The sequence below is a fragment of the Antrostomus carolinensis genome, unplaced genomic scaffold, assembly GCF_000700745.2.
Source record: "Antrostomus carolinensis isolate BGI_N321 unplaced genomic scaffold, ASM70074v2 scaffold5076, whole genome shotgun sequence".
Classification (NCBI taxonomy): domain Eukaryota; kingdom Metazoa; phylum Chordata; class Aves; order Caprimulgiformes; family Caprimulgidae; genus Antrostomus; species Antrostomus carolinensis.
This window is the reverse complement of record NW_010322376.1, coordinates 10,588-31,197: the sequence shown is the minus strand read 5'-3', so window position 1 is coordinate 31,197 and position 20,610 is coordinate 10,588. Positions and strand designations below refer to the sequence as shown.

The 20,610-nt window shown below is 35.9% G+C and overlaps 1 protein-coding gene across 1 annotated transcript in view; it reads left to right on the top strand.

Moving 5' to 3' along the window:
* Positions 1-20,610, top strand: part of TBCK (TBC1 domain containing kinase) — a gene marked incomplete at its 3' end in the record, with an annotated part of 85,719 nt that overhangs the window by 55,210 nt on the left and 9,899 nt on the right. Inside the window, exons 21-22 of the mRNA XM_010170203.2 lie at positions 1,412-1,573; positions 11,993-12,168. Coding sequence (XP_010168505.1) covers positions 1,412-1,573; positions 11,993-12,168 — 338 coding nt within the window. The remainder of the gene's footprint in view (positions 1-1,411; positions 1,574-11,992; positions 12,169-20,610) is intronic.

Here is a 20,610-nt window from a genome sequence, read left to right as displayed (position 1 = left end):
GTACACATTCTTTTTGTCTGATTAATTGGTCTTGTGTTTCTTAAGCATAATTTTTCTCACTTTTTCAGCTAAAGCCTTCCTAATTGGTATGATGTGTCTATCATTTAGTAGGTTGCTTGTAATTTGCAAGGATGCGTGGTGTGATTTGAGTCTCTACAGTGCCTATTACATACTTTCTGCCCTGATTTGACAATAAAATAGAATTTTCTTATTTAAAAAAAAAATTATATTACATTTGAACTGGATTATTTTACATGTCAAGTATTTAGGAAGTGCACAAAGGAAGCTGTTATCTACTGGAAAAAGATATAATAGTAGTTAAAAAAAACAAAATCAAACCCAAACCATCTTCCCCTGCCCTCACCCAGATAATGTAAGAAAGAGAGTTAACTTTGTTTTTGAAGGCCAACAAAACAAGCTTTTTTTATTGCACCTTGACACATTGTTGTTCTTCTATCACTAGTTTACTATGATATTTGTGCATGGGTGTTAGGAACAAACAGAGCTTTATAATTTGGTGAGCTATTCATGAAAGAGGATTAAGTTAATAAAGCAAGTCTAGAAAGCAATTCAAAATATTCTTTCTTCAATGATGTCCGTGATTTTTTTTCATTTCATGTCAACGTTGGCAGACTTGGAATTAAAAAAAAAAAAAAAAGTGGCAGGGTGAGAAGAGCTGATGGATTATTTCTCTGATTTTTCTGTTTAAATATTAAAGAATTTAATGTGAGATTCTGATTGCAGTTTCTAATGATCTGACTGTGAAGCACTGGTTCTTGCAGTTGTCCATTCTAAAATTTTCATGAGAATCGCCACCTTTGGAAAAATAAGGAGGTGGTTTCCTTGGCAATGAATTGCAATAAAATATCAGAACTATTTAGTTGAAGGATAGCTGATTTTAGGAGAACCACCTTCAGCTTTATACATAAAATGTTGTTGTTTTTAAAGGCCTTTCTCCTTGTCTTTCCTTTATTCCACCAATTTTTAGTCTATTCTGTTAACTTTCTTGTCTAATTTTAAATATTTGAGATTACTGATTAGTTCATTGATATCTGTGCTCTATTGGAAAAGCTGATATGCATGTCCTAATGCATAACTGCACTGTACCAAAAGAAAAATAAATTACCTGATTTTTTGTGTGTTTGAAATCTGAAAACCTGCACATTTCTAAGTAATTAATACTGAAAGAAGACACTGATGATTTCCAGAGTAATCAAACTGCATATGAAGACAAACCTGTTTCTAAAAAGGTTGAGTCCTTTTTGCTGTCATAATAAAAAAGAAATAACCCTCAGATGGGAGAAGAAAAAAGTATATAGGCAACTCCTTAAGAGTGTGCATATGTGCCTATGTTTTTATCAACTTTTATGCTTACAGCTTTTTTAAAAAATTGTGCTTGTTCACCATGCAGATGTCTTTCCTTTGCACAAAATTTTTCACCTGTGGGATACATTGCTGCTTGGAAATTCCTCCTTCCCATTCTGTATTGGAGTTGCAATACTTCAACAACTGAGGGATCGTCTTCTGGCTAATGGATTCAATGAATGCATTCTCCTTTTTTCAGACTTGCCAGGTACAGAAAAAAACTATTTCTTCCCTCTGTCTTCCCCAGTGTGTTGCTGAAGAAAGTATGTGCTTGCACCTGAGTATATACTACAAATCTCATGTGTTTTGAAATCATGGTAGATTTAGACAAACTCACTGTCAGAGTATGTAGGTCTTAACTACAGCTTGATCAACTTAGTAGAAGTCTTTTTGCTGTCATCAGCAAGAATTGGATGAGCTTGTTACTATTTCCAGGTGAAGGCTGGAGCACTTTCTTGTGAAATTTAGAATTATTTTAAACAGTTAGTAAGCAACTGTTTGTAGATGTGCCACGTATAGACACAAACCAGTTGGTAGGAATTTCTTAGTGGAAAAAATTTAGTGCTGTTCTGGTCAGTGCTTTTCCACTTTGATTCTGGTACTAGCCTGTTTTCCTTTCAAAAACAAACTTTTGCTATGGAAGTAATTAATGTAAAAGGATTAGGGAAAGCAGTATAGAAGCCGCTGGAATTGCTCTATGTTAAATCAATTTCCATTTGAAATGTAAAGCTTTCAAAAGAACCCTCAAAATCAGACTGGAGGCTGCATTATTGTTGTGCAAGAAGTTCTGTCTTGTTCAGTGAGAGGTGGTTGAGCCAACCATACAAGCAAGTGTTGCTTCTTTTTGTTGTTTTTTTTTTTTAAAAAAAAAAAAGGAAAAAAAGAAAAAAAAAGTAGTCAATCATGAAGTTTGGATCTTATTTGTGGGCAAGTTTCTAGTGAGACAGTAGAATGCATTTTAACTGAGTAAGCCCTGTTAACTGAAAGATGTGTTTCCATTTGTGATGGACTAATATTTACATAACACATGAACTGAAAGGCTACTGCACCCAGAACATACTTACCTTCTTGTATTAATTCTCTCTCTCCAACCCACGATCTTACTAACATAATCAAGTTCTTGGTTAAAAGGTGACTGTTTTAATTGTGTGGCATTTCTTATGGTGACTTTAACTTTTGGCTAATTCCTGGGCTAATTACAGATTTAGTGGGCTCTGCTTGAACATCATGTGTGCAATTCCATAATTCATAATTCATTTAAACAGAAGTCATTTTCTTTCAGAACTGAATAAGAGAATCAAGTTTGGAAGAGTATTTAAGCTTAAAAGTTCTTGCCTAAGTATGGCAGTCTCCACAACATCAGAGTTCACAGAGGTTAGCAGTAGTCTGGGATATGGCAGCAACCAGGCTGAGGCTAAGTTCATAGTTGCATAAATCAGTCTCTGAGAAGTTAATTGAGTTCTCACAGATGAAACTCTGATTTCTCTAAATATTATTGTCATCAATTCTGTCTCTCACTGTATATCCTTGAACATCTGCATCGATTTCAAAATTTTGCTTTTCTCAAACCTTTCAGTTTAGTATGTACTATGCAATTGCTACTATATTTTCAATTTATAAGAAATTTAATGAGGTCATTCCTTATGGTGTGGGTTTTTTCATTTTAAAATGTCCTTATTAAATTACACTGCATATCTTCAGATGGTCTGGAAGGTGAGTGTTAAACTAAAAGATTATCTCTCTCCACCTTCCTTCTTCCCCCATCTATTAGGTGTATGTCTTAGTTAAATATAAATGCATTAATATTTATTTTCTTGCCTAAGGTAATTTCTCCCTATTTTTTTTCCCTTGAGTGCTTCTAAATTATGTATTCCAATTTATCTGGAACCAGCTGATTTACTGACAGTTGAAGGGTTTTGTGCTGAGGTCATGTGTAAGAACACATTAGTTCTCATAATACACATCTGTTTATATAATAAAATTAAATCACTAAAATCTGTAGTATTATAATGTACATGCTTTCTGCTGATTATAGTTTATGACAACTTTGCTGATACTCTGGGAGGAAACATTTTGCTAAAATAGTGTTTCTGAAAAGAAACCAAATTTCTGAAAAGATTTTTTTTTTTTTTAATGTTGGTGGTGTCTGCAACATTTTGGATGTCAGCAGTGGCACAGTTGAACATTATGAGATTAATCCAAAGCATATCATAAACTAACTACTAAGGAAAAAAAGAATGAAGATGGAAGACAATCCTAGTGTGAAATAAATGTTGTTGGTCTAGCTGAGACTTGGGTAATCAGTAACTTCTTTGAACATCATACCCTTGTATCTTCTTTTTCTGACCTGAGTCTTATTTTGGGTTTAGAAGTGTTGACTGCTTATGCTTGTCACCTGAGTCTTCCAAACAGAACTTCTCTTATTTTAGTTAAAATAAACTGTATTCCATGCCTTAGAATGTTCTTATAGTCATTTACAAACAACGTTCACCTGAAACTGGGTCTGAGAGGAAGAGATAGTTGTTTAAAATATCTGCAATAATTTCAATCTAAAATCAGTTGTTGCTTAACAGTCAGAAACTGTGGTTTCTAAGCTTTCTGTGCACTGGAATGGTTTATCTCAGGCTGTTAGTGAAAGTGACTTGCTTTCCTGACTGATAAAGCTATTTTACAGTCTTGCAACTTGGTGGAACATTTTTTTTTTTTTTTAAGATTTTTTGTTTTTACAGTAGCTATTTTGGAAAATGTATACTTAAAGTCAAAAAAACAACCACACTGCTTTATTTCCAGTTCACTGCATATAACATAGTCTCTATTACTGTTTAAAAAGTTGGTGATGTGAGGAAAAAGAAGGGACACAGTGCCATTATTGATTACTTGATTCTGAAAACCCTTTCCAGTGCTTGTCTCAAAGCTTTGGCCTTAATTTATATATAAAGCAAATACAGTTGGGCATTACTTGCTGTTTGGGAGCTCTATTCAAAGTTTTAATTTGTTTTTATATAGCTTTAACAATATTCTAACATATTAGGAAATCTGTTTGAAGCATTTGACAAAATAATTGGTTAATTAAGAATACTGTTGCTATAGCAACAAATGTCTTAGTTCATTCCTCGTGCGGCTGTATAAAGGTGACATATAAGTAACTGCTAATTCATAAATAGAATTAAATTGTCTAGGAAATTACTACTCCAAGGTGGGGGTTTTAATTCTTTTTCATTTGTTCTTTCATATTTTTTCCCCTTGTGTTTAAGGAGCTCCATTAAGTATAAATTTCACTCAAACAATATAAATACCAGAGAAGATTTAGGGCATATTATTTGAGACAGACAAATGAAACCAAACCTGGAGTCACTGCTAATTTTTTTGGTGTAGTTTTCAGATTTAGTAAATTTCATCCTATTCGGGTGATGCAGAGAGGGTAAACTCAGTGTGCATTACCTTTGTTTTTCCTTTATCGAAGTCTCACACACAGCAGGAGAATGTGTCAGGAAAATGCGGATAGTAAGGGTTGGCACTACTATGTTGTATTTCCTGAGGTGCCAACAATAGAGGCAGGACTCTGCTTTCAGACCAGTACTAGCTTGTACTAAGCCAGTTTGGATATGTCTGCATCATATGTATGAGCAAATTTAAAGCCCAGAAGGCTTTTTCATGCATTGAGGGCCAACTGTGTAAGTAACTTTACTTTTAAACTTGCAGTTTTGCTTTGTCTTTGACATCTTGCTATACGTTTGTGTGATAATGTACATTATGCAACTCAAAAATGATTATTATTGTAGCTTGATGTGATTACTAAGTTCATTACCCACTGTACAAGCAGTACGAAGTCACCAGCACCTTTTTTTAGGAAACAGACCCAGGAAGGACGCACCCAGATATGTACAGCTCTTTGCAAACAGTTGAAGGATCCCATAGACCAGTTCACTCCCACCTGGAATGAGTGCAATAAAGGGTCTGGCAAACAGATCCTCCTCCGGAGATCCATACCAATATCATCACTGACATACAGAGATGAATTATGGCCTTGAGAAGGGATAGAACATTACCAAAAAATGGGGACAGATGCTATTAGAGAATAGGTAAACACTAATCCTAGACAAGAGGTAAAACATACTTTCAAATAATCCTTGTAAGTTATTTCACACAATAATCTCATCTTCTGTGATTTTGGAATGACTTAAGGGTCCATTCTTTTAATGCTGTGCACCTTAGGAAGGTATCTTTTTGCTGACTCCAGGCTAGTCAGTGCTTCCAAAGGAAGAACCTTGGCCTCAGATAGGAAAGTCCAGAAAGAGTGACTATGGAAAAGCAATCCAGTGCAACGGGGAGCTACAGTAAAACTGTTAAAGTGGAAAATGTAGAGGTTTCTGTGTTGTGAGACACAGACATGTAGCTTTAAGATGCAACATGTAGTCAAAAATCTGTCACCAAACCACAAAAATTATTCTCCAAGGGACAGAGTTTCTCTAATGTGGAAGAAACAATTTTATCAGTTGCTCTTTTAGCAACATGCCAAAACACTGAATCCCATGATGATGAAAGCCATATAAATGCTTAGAAGACTTACATCTAGCTCATAAATGGACTAAAGATAAAAAATAGGGGAAATTTACACTAAGATGTATGGTGTAGTTTTTAATGATGTGTTTCTGCTGACAGCAGCAGAACTAAATGCACATCAGAGAACTCTAGATACGTATCCGACCCCAGGTAGCTACTATTTTACTTTCTGTTGTTTTTCTTCCTGAAAATCCTTTTTCTGTCCACATCTGTGATCCATATGCTTTTATTGTGCCAGAATTTCTGGTGGTTCAGCATTTAGTCAGTTAAGATTTGGTAGGAGGAAGAAATGTCAGTTGACCGCCAAGCCCACTCTGAGTTTGTGGGTGTTTGGTGTCTGTTCCCATTTGTTCCACCACTTCTCAAATAAAAATGTAAACTCTGAGATCAAAACACCAACTTTGAAGAGACTGAAAGAGATACAGTGGGATCTTCCATGTGACAGTGAGCAGTAGGGAAAAAAAAAGGTAATATACTGTTTTGATTAGGATTTTACCTTTTATCATACAGTTTTGAAAATGTCCTATTGCTTAGATTAAGGCTCTGAGGAATACACATCATAATAGCTCCTTTTAAAAGGAAAGATTTTTCATAACTTCAGATGTGAAATTTTGCCATGTGGCTTTGTTGTAGCTTGCCCAAGTTCAAAACTCTTGTCCCCCATGGAAGATGACACTGCAAGGTGATTTATCGTGGCGTTAGTGAAGCTGGACTGCTTTTTCAAATTACAGTATATCTGAAGAAAAACAGTAATTTGCTCTCTGTCACATGATGTGCATGATCACAGAATCATAGAATGGTTGAGGTTGGAAGGAACCTCTGAAAGTCATCTAGTCCAACCACCCTGCTCGAACAGGGACACCTAGACCACACGAACCAGGATTTTGTCCAGATGGCTTTTGAACATATCCAGGGAGGGGGATTCCACAGCCTCTCTGGGCAGCCTGTCCCAGTGCTCAGTCACCCTCACAGTAAGGAAGTTTTTCCTTATGTTCAGGTGGAACTTCCTATGCTGCAGTTTATGATAATGGTGCTATAACTAGAACATAAAAAAAATTGGATTGGAAATATCAAAAGACATCAGAAGCAAAAAGGAAAACATGTTTCTAGTTTTCTTTTCTTGAAAGATGTAGATCTGACATATTTATAGCAGCATCTATTTCTGAAGATATTCATCCCTAGATGATTTTTTTTTAGATGCAAGTAACAGGTGTATTTTATAATGCAATTCCTGGAGATTATTGTTGCTAAATAATAACATTTATGAAGCAGGAACTGTGCATAGCTGCTGGTAAGTGGGGGTTTGGAGGGGGGCGGCGGCGGGGAGGTTTATTAATGGCTTACAGCCAACTGTGGGTTGGGAGCTGGCTTTGTTACAGAAGCAGAGCAATTTGTTAGGGCACACCTGCTCACCAAGGCTGTTTGGTGGTGTCAAACTCTGTAAGATTTATGTCATTTTACCTGAAGCTGTGAATTCTTTAATTATTCATGTTTTCCACTTGTAGTGGTATGAGCAAAATGCAGTTTTATTTATAGATTCTACCTTCTTGACACTAAAGAGAAATGCTGTGGTGGGTGACACACTAAGGAAAAAAATACAAAAATCCTTTATTTTATTCATATTAGTGTTCTTGCTAGTTTGTAGTTGTCACTGATGGAAGAAAATCAAATGTATATCCTTTAGCGAAGGACTGTCTGTCTCAAGAGATGGTATTTTATAAAAAAGGTGAAAAGTTAATTCCTCAGTAGAACTTTCCTAATGCATGTCTCAAAATCAGTCTGAGGTGCAGCTTGAGCCTTCTGTTTCTTAGTAGAACCTGTATGTGCTTTTCATAGCAAAAGAGGACCTCAGAGAATAGAATAATCCTCCTGTTAGTAATGTAGGATTTTGTACACCTTTACCCTGGAGTAAAATCAAACTGCATGAAGGTAGACCATCGAACATACTAGCATTTTTAGACATGAAAAAACAAAAATTCAGGCCATTCTTGCCTGAGCTTTGCTTCTAGATGTGGCAAATTATTATTTTTTCTCTTTACAAAGGTGTCTCAGGAAAATATTTCCTTCAGGGTTTTTTTTTGTGTTTCATTGAAGTTATGAGCATAACTTGTTCAGGATTAGACTAGTGCTTAGAAAACAAGAGTGTGCACTAGATTTTTTTTCTCCTTTTACAATTATGCAAAATATTGCTGACAGAGCAAGGTGCCTTATAGGGTATCGGTCTATATCTTTGCTATGCTGAATGTGTGTGCTTGCCTGCACAGGTATAAATGGTCTTCCCAATAATCTTTAGTTCTCTAATTGTTAATTGAGGAGGATTTTAAAATGAGCTGCACAAATACTGCAGTGTTAAAATTATGTGATTAAAATGTACATTAGCAGCACATCTCTGATTGTAAATATATTTTGGGGGTGTGTATATCCAGTGTTGTTAATAGAGATACACATAATTAAAGAAATAATTTTGCATTGACCTTTTCATTTATAGAAACCTTCTAGCAGTAATAGATACAGAGATGTTGGCTAAAAATGTCACTTCTCTTTCTAGATTTGTCCTTTTAAATATCCAAGCTTAGTGTATCTTTTTGTATGTCATCAGAAAAGAAAAGGTTTATGGCCTTTCACCTCTGTTTCTTCTGAGAGCAGTAATCATGAGATCCAACTGACTGACCTGTTCAGCTTCCCTGCTTTTATAACACAGAGAGGTTTTCTGGCCTATTTATGTGGCTGCACGGTGAAAGCTGATGTTGCCTGGTAGGGTAGTAATAAAGTATTTGTGATGGAGAGGTCAAACCAAGCCCATAATTCTGGGCAGTTGCCAAAATGCAGAAGCAGTTTATTTTGGCTGAATTTCTTAACTGGTGTCCTGTTACCCAAGGAAAAGGCTCTGGAATTTATTAAATGCACACAAAGACTTGGTCTGTGTACATTTTCATTAAGAGAGAACCATTTGTGTTATGTTTTTCTCCATTACTTTCTTTCTTTTGGTGTGAACAATGTGTGCACATCCGGTTTTGCTGTAAAAATAAAAAAGTCTGTGTGCTTTTGTCACAGGTGTTTTGCCTTTATCGTGATGCTTTCTTTTTAACATATTTCAAGTGCAGTCTACTTCTCTCCTGTATCTATAATAATAAACACTAAATATATGTAGCTTTAAAAGCAGCTATGACAGGCTGAGCTGTCCTTTTCAGAGACTTGACAGAGGGAGGTAGCATCTTGGTAGGGAGTGATAACTTCACATAAACAGAGCAAAATGGTTAATACCTTAGAGCAAGCAGGAAGTTTAATTCTGAAAAGGAGCAAAACATTTCAATAGGCTTAATATTAGGGTGGGGCCATAGTAAAGCCAGAATATTAGTTAGATCACTTTTTGTTTACTTCCGAACCTCCACCTCTTTCAATTCCCATATTATTTGCCTATTTAGAAATCTCAGGAAAAATCTTTTGATGCCAAGTAATGGAGTAATTGGCTGGTGCCAATTACAATGGTTTCCTGCAAGTCTTGATTGCTGCTTGACTGTGAAATACTTGAGCTCAGTTGAGCCAGAACTCCTAAAACAAATATTTTAAAACGAAACTTGTGATTTCTAGTTCCTAGGTACTTGAGTGTCAACTTTGGCTTTTTGTAATGGAGGTGCTCTGCACTTTTTGAAAACCAGACTGCTTGAAGATGTACTAAATTTTTAAATGAGATCTTATTTGTATATAATTTATATTATGGTTTAAGTTAGGCTTAATTTTTTTCAGTGCAGACTTCACAGTTAATGATACCATATGAATAAAAAAAAAAAAAAAGGTACATGCTTTTTAAACTACTTAATAGCCCAGTGTTGGGACCTTGGAGAGCATGAAGATCTTATATGAAACGTCTGCATGAGTGATCAGGCCCTCTCTGTTGTTTCTAAGTGTTTCTGTTCACTTCTTGCTGATGCCTTGAGGTTTGTGCAGAGCCTGCTCTCAGAAGAGAGCAGTTCATGTTTGAACGTGTCAAGTAGTCTGGCATCCTGGTGAGGTACTCTCTGTTTGTTTGTTCATAGTCCTGCTCAAGAATCTAGGCACTGACTGGATATATTTACACTTCTTATGTACCAACAGTATGTGTTTAATAATGTGTAAGCTTTAATGTTTTCTTGCTTGTAACACAGTTACTTGGGAGCAGGGAATTTGTACTTGGGAGTACAAACAGGACTAATACTGTGTGAATGCAAAGTCTCGGTGCAATAACGGAAGGTGGACATCAAATCGGAGACTGAATCATTTGTCATATATTTGAAAGGGCATGGGAAGAAATTGGAATTTAAGTAGCACAGCAGACCCTGCCTTATTAACCAAAAAGAGTAGAAAAGATCTTATCCAACAAGGCTGCAAAAGATTGCATTGCATTTTCGTTACTGACAGGAAGTGATTTTTCTTAAGCCAAAATTTCAAACAAAGGGTGAAGACAGGCTTGAAGGTTACTCAAGTGTGAAGCCTGTTCATGCAATGTGGCTAATAAATATTCTGTAAATATTTACACCAGTTTAATGTAGTCTTAAACTCATGGAACTAATTGTTTTTAAAAAAAAAAAATGCAAGTAAATTCTTTCACTACCAATAGTCTTGTCTCCCTTGTGGGTGATAAATGACCATTCCATATATATGCATACGATGTGACTATGTGTATACATATAATTATTATTATTATTATTTCTGGACACCACAGTTGTCTTGTTATATTTTTGTTTTGCGTTACTTAGAAGCAGATCAATTAATCAGTAGGCTGTAAATTGGTGTTAGGATTTTGATGGCTTCCCTCTCAAACCATTTAAAATTCCCTCTTATTCCATGGAATTTTATTTTCAAGTATAGACACTGTCCTCCTGAAATGCTGCTTAGAAGACATGAGAAACCAAACAGCCAAGAATCACAGAACAACAGACTCCTAAATTTTTTACTTACACCCTGGCATGTGAGAACTGGTCATCATTTTTAGGGAAACCCATTACTGCATTTTCCAGTTCTCTCAGTGGATTCCTTTTCAAATTACAGAACTTGTTTCTAGGAAAAATATTTTGATAGTCTGTCTCAGTGCTTAACTCTGACAATCTCAATTTCTGCTTTCAGCTTTTTCATAACTTTAGAAGTGCTAATATACCCATTGTTTGTCTGATGCACTACACTAGGTTTGTTATAAAATGCAAGCTAGGGTAATTTTTCTCTTCATGAGACTGCCAACAGGAGGTGCAAAACTAACCTTTTTATGGTGCTAAACTATAGGCTTTTTTAAAAGATAACTAGTCTTTTTAGAGTGATAGAAAAGTAAATGGTTTTTATGTTACATCTTGTTAAAAAATAGATGCATGGAGAATGCTTAGTGTAGAAAAAATGATACTTGTAACAAGTTAACTTTTTTTTCTTTTGCATGTGGTTTTCATTATGCTTTGGTAATTTTTATTTGACCACAGCTTATTTTGGGATGTTTCCCACTTGGCGGGTGTCTGCTTTCCTCCAAAATTGAGTAATATTTTGTCATACATGACACTTAGTGTTGAGAACTCCTGTTTTACACCAGCAGGCCACACAAAGTTCAACAACTGAAAGCTTTGTCTGGCTTGTAGCAGTATTTAACTGACAAATAAGACACTCAGCTAATCAAAAAATCCTGATGTCCATACACTGCATGAAATGTATTTTTGATGTACTACCATGTACTTACATTTAACAGTCAATAGTCTGACTTGCAAAGACACTTAATGAAGGTGCCTTACAATGAGTAGGCTTCGGTTATGTTCCTGTCGTTGCATTGGTTAAAGTTCTGCTACACTTCTCTTAAACAGATTTCTATACATAACTAGGGATTAAAATTAATGCTTAAAATGTCTTTCCTTTGTCTTTTTTTCATTAAAAAATTCTAAGTGTTTTTTTAAATGGGAAAATGTTTTTGAAAACTACATACCCTTTAAGGCAGGGAGAGACAGCGGTATAGATGGATATGTGTATATTTAGGAATGTCATAGCTAGGTTAATTGACTTTACTTATTTTTCATGCCTGCATTTCTTGTTTCTTCTTTAAATCCCTGATCAGAGATTGATATTGAGCGTTGTGTTCGTGAGTCAATCAACCTGTTTCGCTGGACCCCGAAGAGTGCTACATACAGGCAATATGCACAGCCTCCACGGCAAGCCAGTGAGACCAATGGCACAAGAAGTTCAATGTCCTGCTTTTCAGCAGACTATCAGGAAGCACCTCGAAGTGACCTAGTAAGTGATCTAGAGGGGGGATAGTTGGTCAGATTGCATGTTTCTCCTGCCCAAGGTGTTTGGTTTTTTTTTTCCTCTTTAAAATTTAGGCAGGAAGAAAATACCCACCAAACCTTAGTTACTGGCATTTATGTTGTCACTTCCAAGCACGGGAGTTTAACACATTCATCAGATGTTCTGATTTGCTTGTCAGCTAGTGCACAGTGTTGGAGCCTATGCCATATTATTAATTTTGATGAATAATCCAATGCAGTGAATGAGAATTAACTGGAAGGTTGTTGGCTTTTGGTTTATGTTTTGGTTTGTTTTTTTTAACTTCACCACTTTGAACTTCAGCTTCTTTGATGTATAAGCCAATAAAATTATTTCTTCTTGTGCCATATTTCTGCCTCTCCCAAATCCTGCTCCTTTGGTTCTGTAGTGTTTGTTACCACAAAAGACAAATGTTCATGACTTACCTGCAGAACTACAAACAGACTTATCATGGGAGAAAAATACTAAAAAGAAGAGTTTGCCAGTGAGAAGTAGGTAACTGGAAAGTAATGCAGACAGCTTTGGCTGCTTTTTGCATCTTGATATGTCAGGTTAAAGGTATGGCTCAAGCTATTTTGAGAAGTAGTATGTGAGTTATGCCTGTGTTTGTCTTGGCAAAGAATAACTAGCAGCTAAGAGTATATCTGCATTAAATAGGTAGGCAGTTTAGGAAAAATATTTTTCCCTTCTGTTTCTAGTAAAATCTGATGGTTGTTTCTCTTATCAAATATACTGTCTGAAGAATGGTGATTTGAGAAGATTCCTTTCCTTCCTCTCAGCAGTATAAATCTAGTCAGTCTTTTAAAACCTGAACAGTTTTTTGTTTTGTTTTGTTTTTCCTTCAATGTTCTCCTACAAGCAGTATTCATTCGTGAGTATAATACAATAATAGGGGGAGGAGATATAGACCTGCCTTATCTATTTGGTCAGTTGCCTTAGGTTTTAGTCTTTCCATCTGTTTTTCCTAACTACTAAGAAAGTAAGAAGTGTATTGTCACTTAAGTGTATCTTTCTTTTTAAGTAGTCCTCAAACCTGAGTCTGATATTCAGTCATTTTCTTGGTTGGACATAGTTTTGATTTTATTTCTATTGCTGTGTTTTCTGGAAGCCTTACCCATAAACCCAGGACTCCAAGTGCTAGACATCCAAATGCAGAACAAAAGGGAACTCCAAAGAGCTTACAGGATTTAAGAAATAATAGGTGGCAGTAGAAAGGCAATTGTGAAGAAAAATTAAATGACAGGAGAATACTGGCTGTTGTCATACAGGAATTGTAGCCAACACAACTGCTTCTCTGCTGTTCCAGGGAGATGTAGAGAGACTTTTCTGAAGGAGCTAAGGCTGCGCATTCATAGAATAATTCAGATAGGACCTTAGGAAGTCATCTGGTAGAAATTCCTGCAGAAAACAGGCCCAACACTGAATTCAGATGGAGTTGCCCAGGGCTTTGTTCCATCAGATCATGAAATCTTCCAAGGAAAGAGATTATTCAGTCTCTCTTGGCAGCCTGGTCCGATACCTGACAGTGTTAACAGTGAAAATGTTTTTGTGTATGTGCTAACTTTTCTTAATATTTTGATGACAAGAGAGTAAAAAGACAAGTCTCCTCAGTCCTAAGGATGTGCTTGTGCCTTTCTGTGTCCAAGCAAGAGTGAAGGGACTTGGAAATAGCAAGAAGGTAGATGGGAGAAAGCAGCAATGGTCTACTGAACTGGTAAAGAACCAGTAAGAAACTGATAGAGAACAAACATTTATATTTGTAGCAGAGATAAGAATCTATTCTTTTGGGTCAAGCAAAGTTTCTTTCACTATTCTTCCATTTCCTGAGAAATTTTGGGGTGGTTTTTTTAGCAATAGTAATTTTATTTTCATACTAAAAGTTGTGTTTGTTTATAATGCCAATAACTAGGCTCATCCATCCCACAATTTCCAAGAAATTAAGCTAATGTTTTTAGTATGTTATAGAGAAGAAAAAGAAATACCATAACTTTTATTGTTTTCTCTTTCATTTTCTACTTAACAGAAAAGCACTTTTCATTTATTGCAGCGTAACTGATGGTTTAACTTATTTTGAAGCTGAAATGTATTGGATCTTTTGGTACTGCTATAGGGTTTTTTTCAGATCATCATAGCAGCGCTATGTGATTTGTACAGAAATATGTGAACATAGTCAGGCTTTTTCTGTAGCAAAGAGGAAACTAATCTCATGGACACCTGAATGACAAGGAACCTGATTTACATGTTAAGTTATAGGCTATAAATGGTTTTGCTTTTATGTGCTGTATTTTTTTTGTGTCAGATTTTGAGACAGATACATACAAGCCAAGTATATTATGCTTCTGTCAGGTGCCATAGTTAAGACTTCGAAAATCCAGTGTAACATGAGCCACTTAAGAGCCACCTCTCACTTGTGACCAGTTCTGTGCTTCTGGATATTTGTCTTTATAAGATGCTACTTCTCAAGCATTTGAGCAACATTGCTAAAAAAAATTGAAATTATTGGTGAAATACACTATTTACACCCAAAGGTGTTTGGGGTTTGGCGGGGGGGGGAGGGTTTTAACCTTAATCCTGGAACTGTCTGTCTCTTCAGACATGTCATCTACTGATTTTTACTGCCATGGGGAAGCTTTTTTTCCTACTTGAAAGCAGTGGAATCCAAGTTCAATGTTGAGTACACACAGTACTCAATCCACATTTAGTGGATTTTCTAAAACACCATTTTGTCCTCACTGGTCAGTTTAGCTCTTAAAAAATTACTTTGCTGTTTCTCCACCTATTTAGTTGGCCATTATTTGGACAAGTACTTTGCACTGCGTTTGTATCTCCAGCTTTACATTTGTGGGTCACCTCTGTACTCGAGGGTGGGTAGGGTAGGAAACAATTCCTTTGTAAACAAAGCTATGGATTTGCTTCTGAAGGTAACTTACAACTTCTTGAAACACTGTTTAGTATATTTAATTCTAAACACCAGCTGTCTCTTACTTCTATATTTGTATTTTCCTTCTATGCTGCTCCAGTTTGTTTCTTAAGTGATTTTTATTTGCTACTCAAATATTTGTGTGTATTTGCTTGTTATGGTGCTTTGGTTAATAATAACATGAGAATCATTTGCCTCTGGGTGAGCACTTTTCTCCCTAAATCAGCAGCCAGTAAAACAAAACTGTTTTGACTCTTTTTATCACTAGCATTGTTTAGCTTTCATTTTAGTGGCATCTATTTCCAACTTTATAAATAGGCTGGGGTCCTCTCTTCCCTCCTGGACTTGTGTGTTGCTTAATCTTTTACTCTTTCAGACAGTAAGCATACTTCTACTGAGATAAAATCTCAAGGAGGAAATAGTTTCAGAGAGGATGAAAGTACATCTTAAGCAGTTTTGCATGTTTATTTTGAGAAAGACAAAATGTGAAAAAATAGGATCAGAAAAAACCCTTTAAATTCACTACTGAATTTCAGTAGCGGTCTGCTCAAATTTGTGTCTGTAATTTTTTCTTGACTGGTATGCTGATGATTTTTTTTTATTATTATTACTCTTCCTGAAACTTACCTTCATCCCCTGGAAATTTCCAAAGTGTTTTTTCTTGAATGTCCAGGAGTCACAGAGACAAATACCAATTGTCATATAACACTTTCTGCTGTGCCTGTATCTCCCATATTACAGGCATGGTAGATGTACACTTTCTCCAGCTACCTGTATACTTCTGAATAAAAGCCAGAGATTAATGCAGTCTCTTATCTTTAGGAATGTCTGCTCAGGTGTGGCAGGTAGACTCCCAAAAATCCCAAGGCTGATACAATTATGCTTTCATCTTGGTCTTCTACCACCAGTCCTCTTTTCAAGGGTTGGAGTTCCTGATGAATGTTGGGGAATGAAAGCATTCAATAGGAGAAAAATCTGGCAGATGATTATTGATCCTTGCACTTTTTTATCAAAAATATATGCAAAGTTTCCTGATGGTAACTTTTCTTTGCAGATAATCAAGGATAGATTGCATGACAGACTTCTTACAGAAGGGAATTCAGCCCTATCTGCAATAAATATACCAGTGCTCAGTTGCTTCTAATTTCCTGTGTGCACCTGGGATATATTTGTCTACATAAAATGTACTAGTTACATTTATTTCAAGCCCTTAAGTAACTGGTGTGTAAAGTCCATCTATTCTAAAAGAAGCATGATGAAGCATATATACCAACATTTCTTTTTCAGCGTACAAGATAGGAAATGTCCAAGTGCAATGTCCACACTGTTCCTAATGGCTATTATATATATTCTGCCTCAAGGGTCGTCTGACTGCATTGACCCATTTCAGGTTTGGTTTGTGTTCTGGTTTTGTATGGAACTTGGTTTTGTTTTCTTCTTTCATTGTTCTACTCTCAACAGAAAGCTGTTCCTCAAATTTGTCTTTAGCTTATGTTGTTCAGAGCATTGTTAATGTTTCTAATTTATTTTGCATGTGCCTTTAATGCTTCTGTTTTTCTGATTGTAGCTGCCAACAGTTTGAGTGAGAAGTTGGGTTTATTTGTCATTTTGAGATGAGTTGGTTATACTACACTTTTTACGTTGCTGTCCTATGAGTGAATAAACAATTCAGTGTCTAATTAGAGTTTAATTAGGCGTGTCATAAGCTCATCACATTCTGACAAATATTTTTAGGAATTTTCAAAAGCATCAAGACTTCCTTTCTGTATTTGTTAGTTTTTCAGGTTTTTTGGTACTCATAAGCCAGGCAGCCAGCAACCAAAAAATGGGGAGTGTAAGAAAACCTCTGCTTCCAATGCTTTGGTTCTGCAGATTAAATTAGCTAAATGATGCCTTTTATAGCACTTTCTTTACTCTGCTTGGTTTGAGTGTATTTTCGTATGTTTTAGGACTTTTTCTGCTAGAAGATAAGACAGTAAATCAATTACCAGACTGGATAAAACAAGAAATATATGGCTTAGGAAATAACTGATGTTAAATGTTAATTTAAGAGTGTGTAATAAATGTTGTGGTTGTTTTTTTAAGTTGTAATATAAATAGCAATTATTTTAATTTAATGTAAAGTCATTGGAATAAATGTGCTGTGTTTTTTCTTAGTTGAGGCAGAGTTAAAGGCATATGTTTATAATAATCTAAATATTGTTTATATGAGACTTAAAGAGTTTGTTAGACACTCACTTAGATCATATTTAAGGACTTTAAAAATATTTTATACAGACTGGGTTTCCAAGTCTTCCTGGGATGTGTTTGTATGCTATGAATATAAATGGGGCAGCCAAAGCATCCAGAGCCTTAGGCTCAGGTTCTGGATTCACTGATTTTCTATCTAGTCCTTCCTTACAAGCCTTTGCAATTATACCCTCTTTGAAGTTGAAAGCTGGGTGTATTTGACCTTTTTGACCTCTCACAATTGGGATGCCATGACTGATTAACAAATGTGCTAGAGGGGAGGGGGTAATTATGCCTGTAAAATTAATTAAAAAAAAAAATTCTAGCCAATTCTCTCTCTCTGCATCTTATGGGAATCTGAGTTTTGGGGGGTTTTTTGGGTTTGGGTTTTTTCTAATTTGGAAATTTTTTTAATTTGGAAATTTTTTAAAAATCAGATTCTATATTTGATCAATTAAATATTAGGAGTTTCATTTTTCTCTTTTTTTTCAGTTTTGCTGTATTACTGGGAAAATAAATTTACTTTAAAAAAGATCATAAACAGTAGCCACTGTATGACAGAATAAGGAATATAGCGGCTATCATCACCACCCTTTAAGGTGTGGGAGTTACTGACAAATGAGCTGTTTACAGATAAAGACAGGATCAGGCCCATAATAAAGTAGTAAACACTGAATGGTGCATTCTAGTTTGCTACAACTGTTAAATAGTTTGGACCTGTGCCAACTCTTTTTTCCCCTTCTGTGCCCAATCTTAGTCCCTGTAGAGTGTATCCTATGAGAAGACATTACCTGAAATGCATATGGTAGCACTGGTAACGTAGTCAGAGATCAGTCCTTACCAAAGTAAATTATTGGAATATTGAAGCGAAAATGGAGGAGAACCAGAGTTTCTGAAGTCTCTCTGGCCAGTGTTACATCTACCCAACCATATTCAATATCAGCTGACTAAATCCAAGGTCTCTGACACCAAGTGACATATGTGATCACGTTGTGAGGGAAAGAAAATTCCTCTTCCAGTTTCAGTTTGCATTGAGATGTGATATGAGATTCCTGTTGGTTTTGTTTTTAAAGAGGGTGAGGGAATCTCTAACAGTTTGCATTGTTAAGATTCTGTAATACATTTTTATGCTCAAAGCAAAGTAATACAATTTCTTGTCAAGGAGAGAGCATCTATCTGGAAAAGAGGGGCATGGATGGAAAGTGAAGGCTTGCAAGATCATTCTTGCTGCTGCTTTTACTTCAAGTTTTATTTCATGTTAAAGCATCTTGTGGGTATTTTCAGGTATGACTGGATTATAGCTCAGCTTTGTATTTTAAAATAGTTCTTTACAACGGTGAGATGTGTTTACCTGTTCTATCATAACAGAGGCAAAAACTAATGAGACTTTGCAGCATGTCTCCCTAGCTGCCTGCACGGAACAACTTGCCTTTCCACTCTGCTGACTCAGCTTATTCACTCAATTATATTATTCCAGTGAGAAAGAGAGAGAGGTTTCCTTAATAATGAGCTACTTCAGCAAGCAGAGCTCACTTGCATTTTTGTTGACTGCTTACAATAGTGTATGAAGATATTTGGAGGATGATTATAAATGACAATTGGCTAAAAGTTGCTGTTTGCAGACTTCTTAAGCTATGGGGTCTGGAGCAGGGAGCTTTGCGGGGGACTCAGGGTGGTGGAAGGGGTGGAAGAGTACAGCTTGAAAAACGTACTTGCAAAATTAAATGGAGCAAACTGAAGAAATGGGAAGTAGAGGGAGATAGGGAGCATAGAGAAGATAGGCACCAGTGTCTTGACTTGGATATATGAGAAGCAGCATGTGATGGCAAGGGAGAACTGAATCTGAAGTGTAAGAATGAATTTGCTAGAGAAGTTGTGTAGAGAACAGTGGCTCTCAAGTGTTTGAAAGATTTTAGAAAACAATTCCTAAAATATGGAAGTTTGGCTGCTCCTCCTTTATAAGTAGTCCTGATTGAACATCAAAAAACATTGAAGCCTTTTTGTATGACCCTTTGCTAATAAAGGTCACAAAAAGTAGCAGAGGGGAGAGGGGAGGGGAATTAGGGATTGTGTCAATACATGTATTCCTTCTCTTTTCTTTATGATCATTAGAACCCTTCCCTGCCTGTATAGGCCTCTTTCTGTCAGCAATGGTGGATTTAAGCATCATTCTTTCTCAGTTGGTACAGGAGTTAAGTACTTTTTGCTTATCAGGCCATCAGGGTTTCAAGGGAGCAATGGAAGTCATTCTATTAGTTTAAAAACAAACAAAAACACCCCACCAAAAATAAACATGTAAAGGGCAATGTTCCTAGGGAATTAAGTACTGACTTCATTTACTTGGTTATGAAGGATATAAACAAAAACGTTTGCGTGGAAAATACTAAGTGCAAACACAATGGTAATGATTGGTTTCAGTCATAAAATCCTTTTAGATGATGCAGCTAAAGTCCAGTGTTCTTATTTGGTCTTGTTTTCAGATGTTTCTTGAAAACTGACTCTGCCTGTCATTAGAACTGCTTTTTTGATAAAAACACAATAGCAGTGGCTTTGCCTACAAATCTGTCCTGAAGTGTCCTGTTCTTTTTGCTTGTTCTGCCTCTTCTTTTCTACCAGTTGTTTCCATCTGACTGCTATATTTGAATTGGTATAAAATAGTGCTACTCCATATAAGCATATTTATCCCAAAGCTTATATGATAGCACCATGACATAGCATATTATATTAAGGTGGAATTTTTAATTAAAAATACATTAGATTTCTTCCATTATGGTTATTTAAAGTAAAAACAAGCACAAACAGCAATGTTTTTACTACAAACTAGTGTGACCCTTGATCTGGAGTTGCATCCGTTTGTGGTTGCTGTGTGAATCTGCTTTTGTCTCTTTCTCTGTTTTATCAATTCTTCAGAAACCTTTTAAAACTGTTATCTTCTAAGCTAGTTTTAAAATGTTTTTGTCATATTATTCCTAGATATACATGCATACATTGATTTCAGAAACAAAACATTTTGTTCCAAAAATATGGAATGGCATTTTCCATGAAGCATGTTTCTTTATGAAGGACTTTGATATTTTGAATAGATTATTTTACTCGAACCTCAGATTTTAATTATACTGATTTTCAGGCTGAAGTTCTTTCTGTGTTAAATTTGCCATAATAAGTTTTGCCAACTTCAAAGACAAAAGGGGGGGGACACCCTACTTCTGCTCAGATAAAGCTTTCCCTTCCATGGATAAAAAGTTGCTTTATAGCTCCTG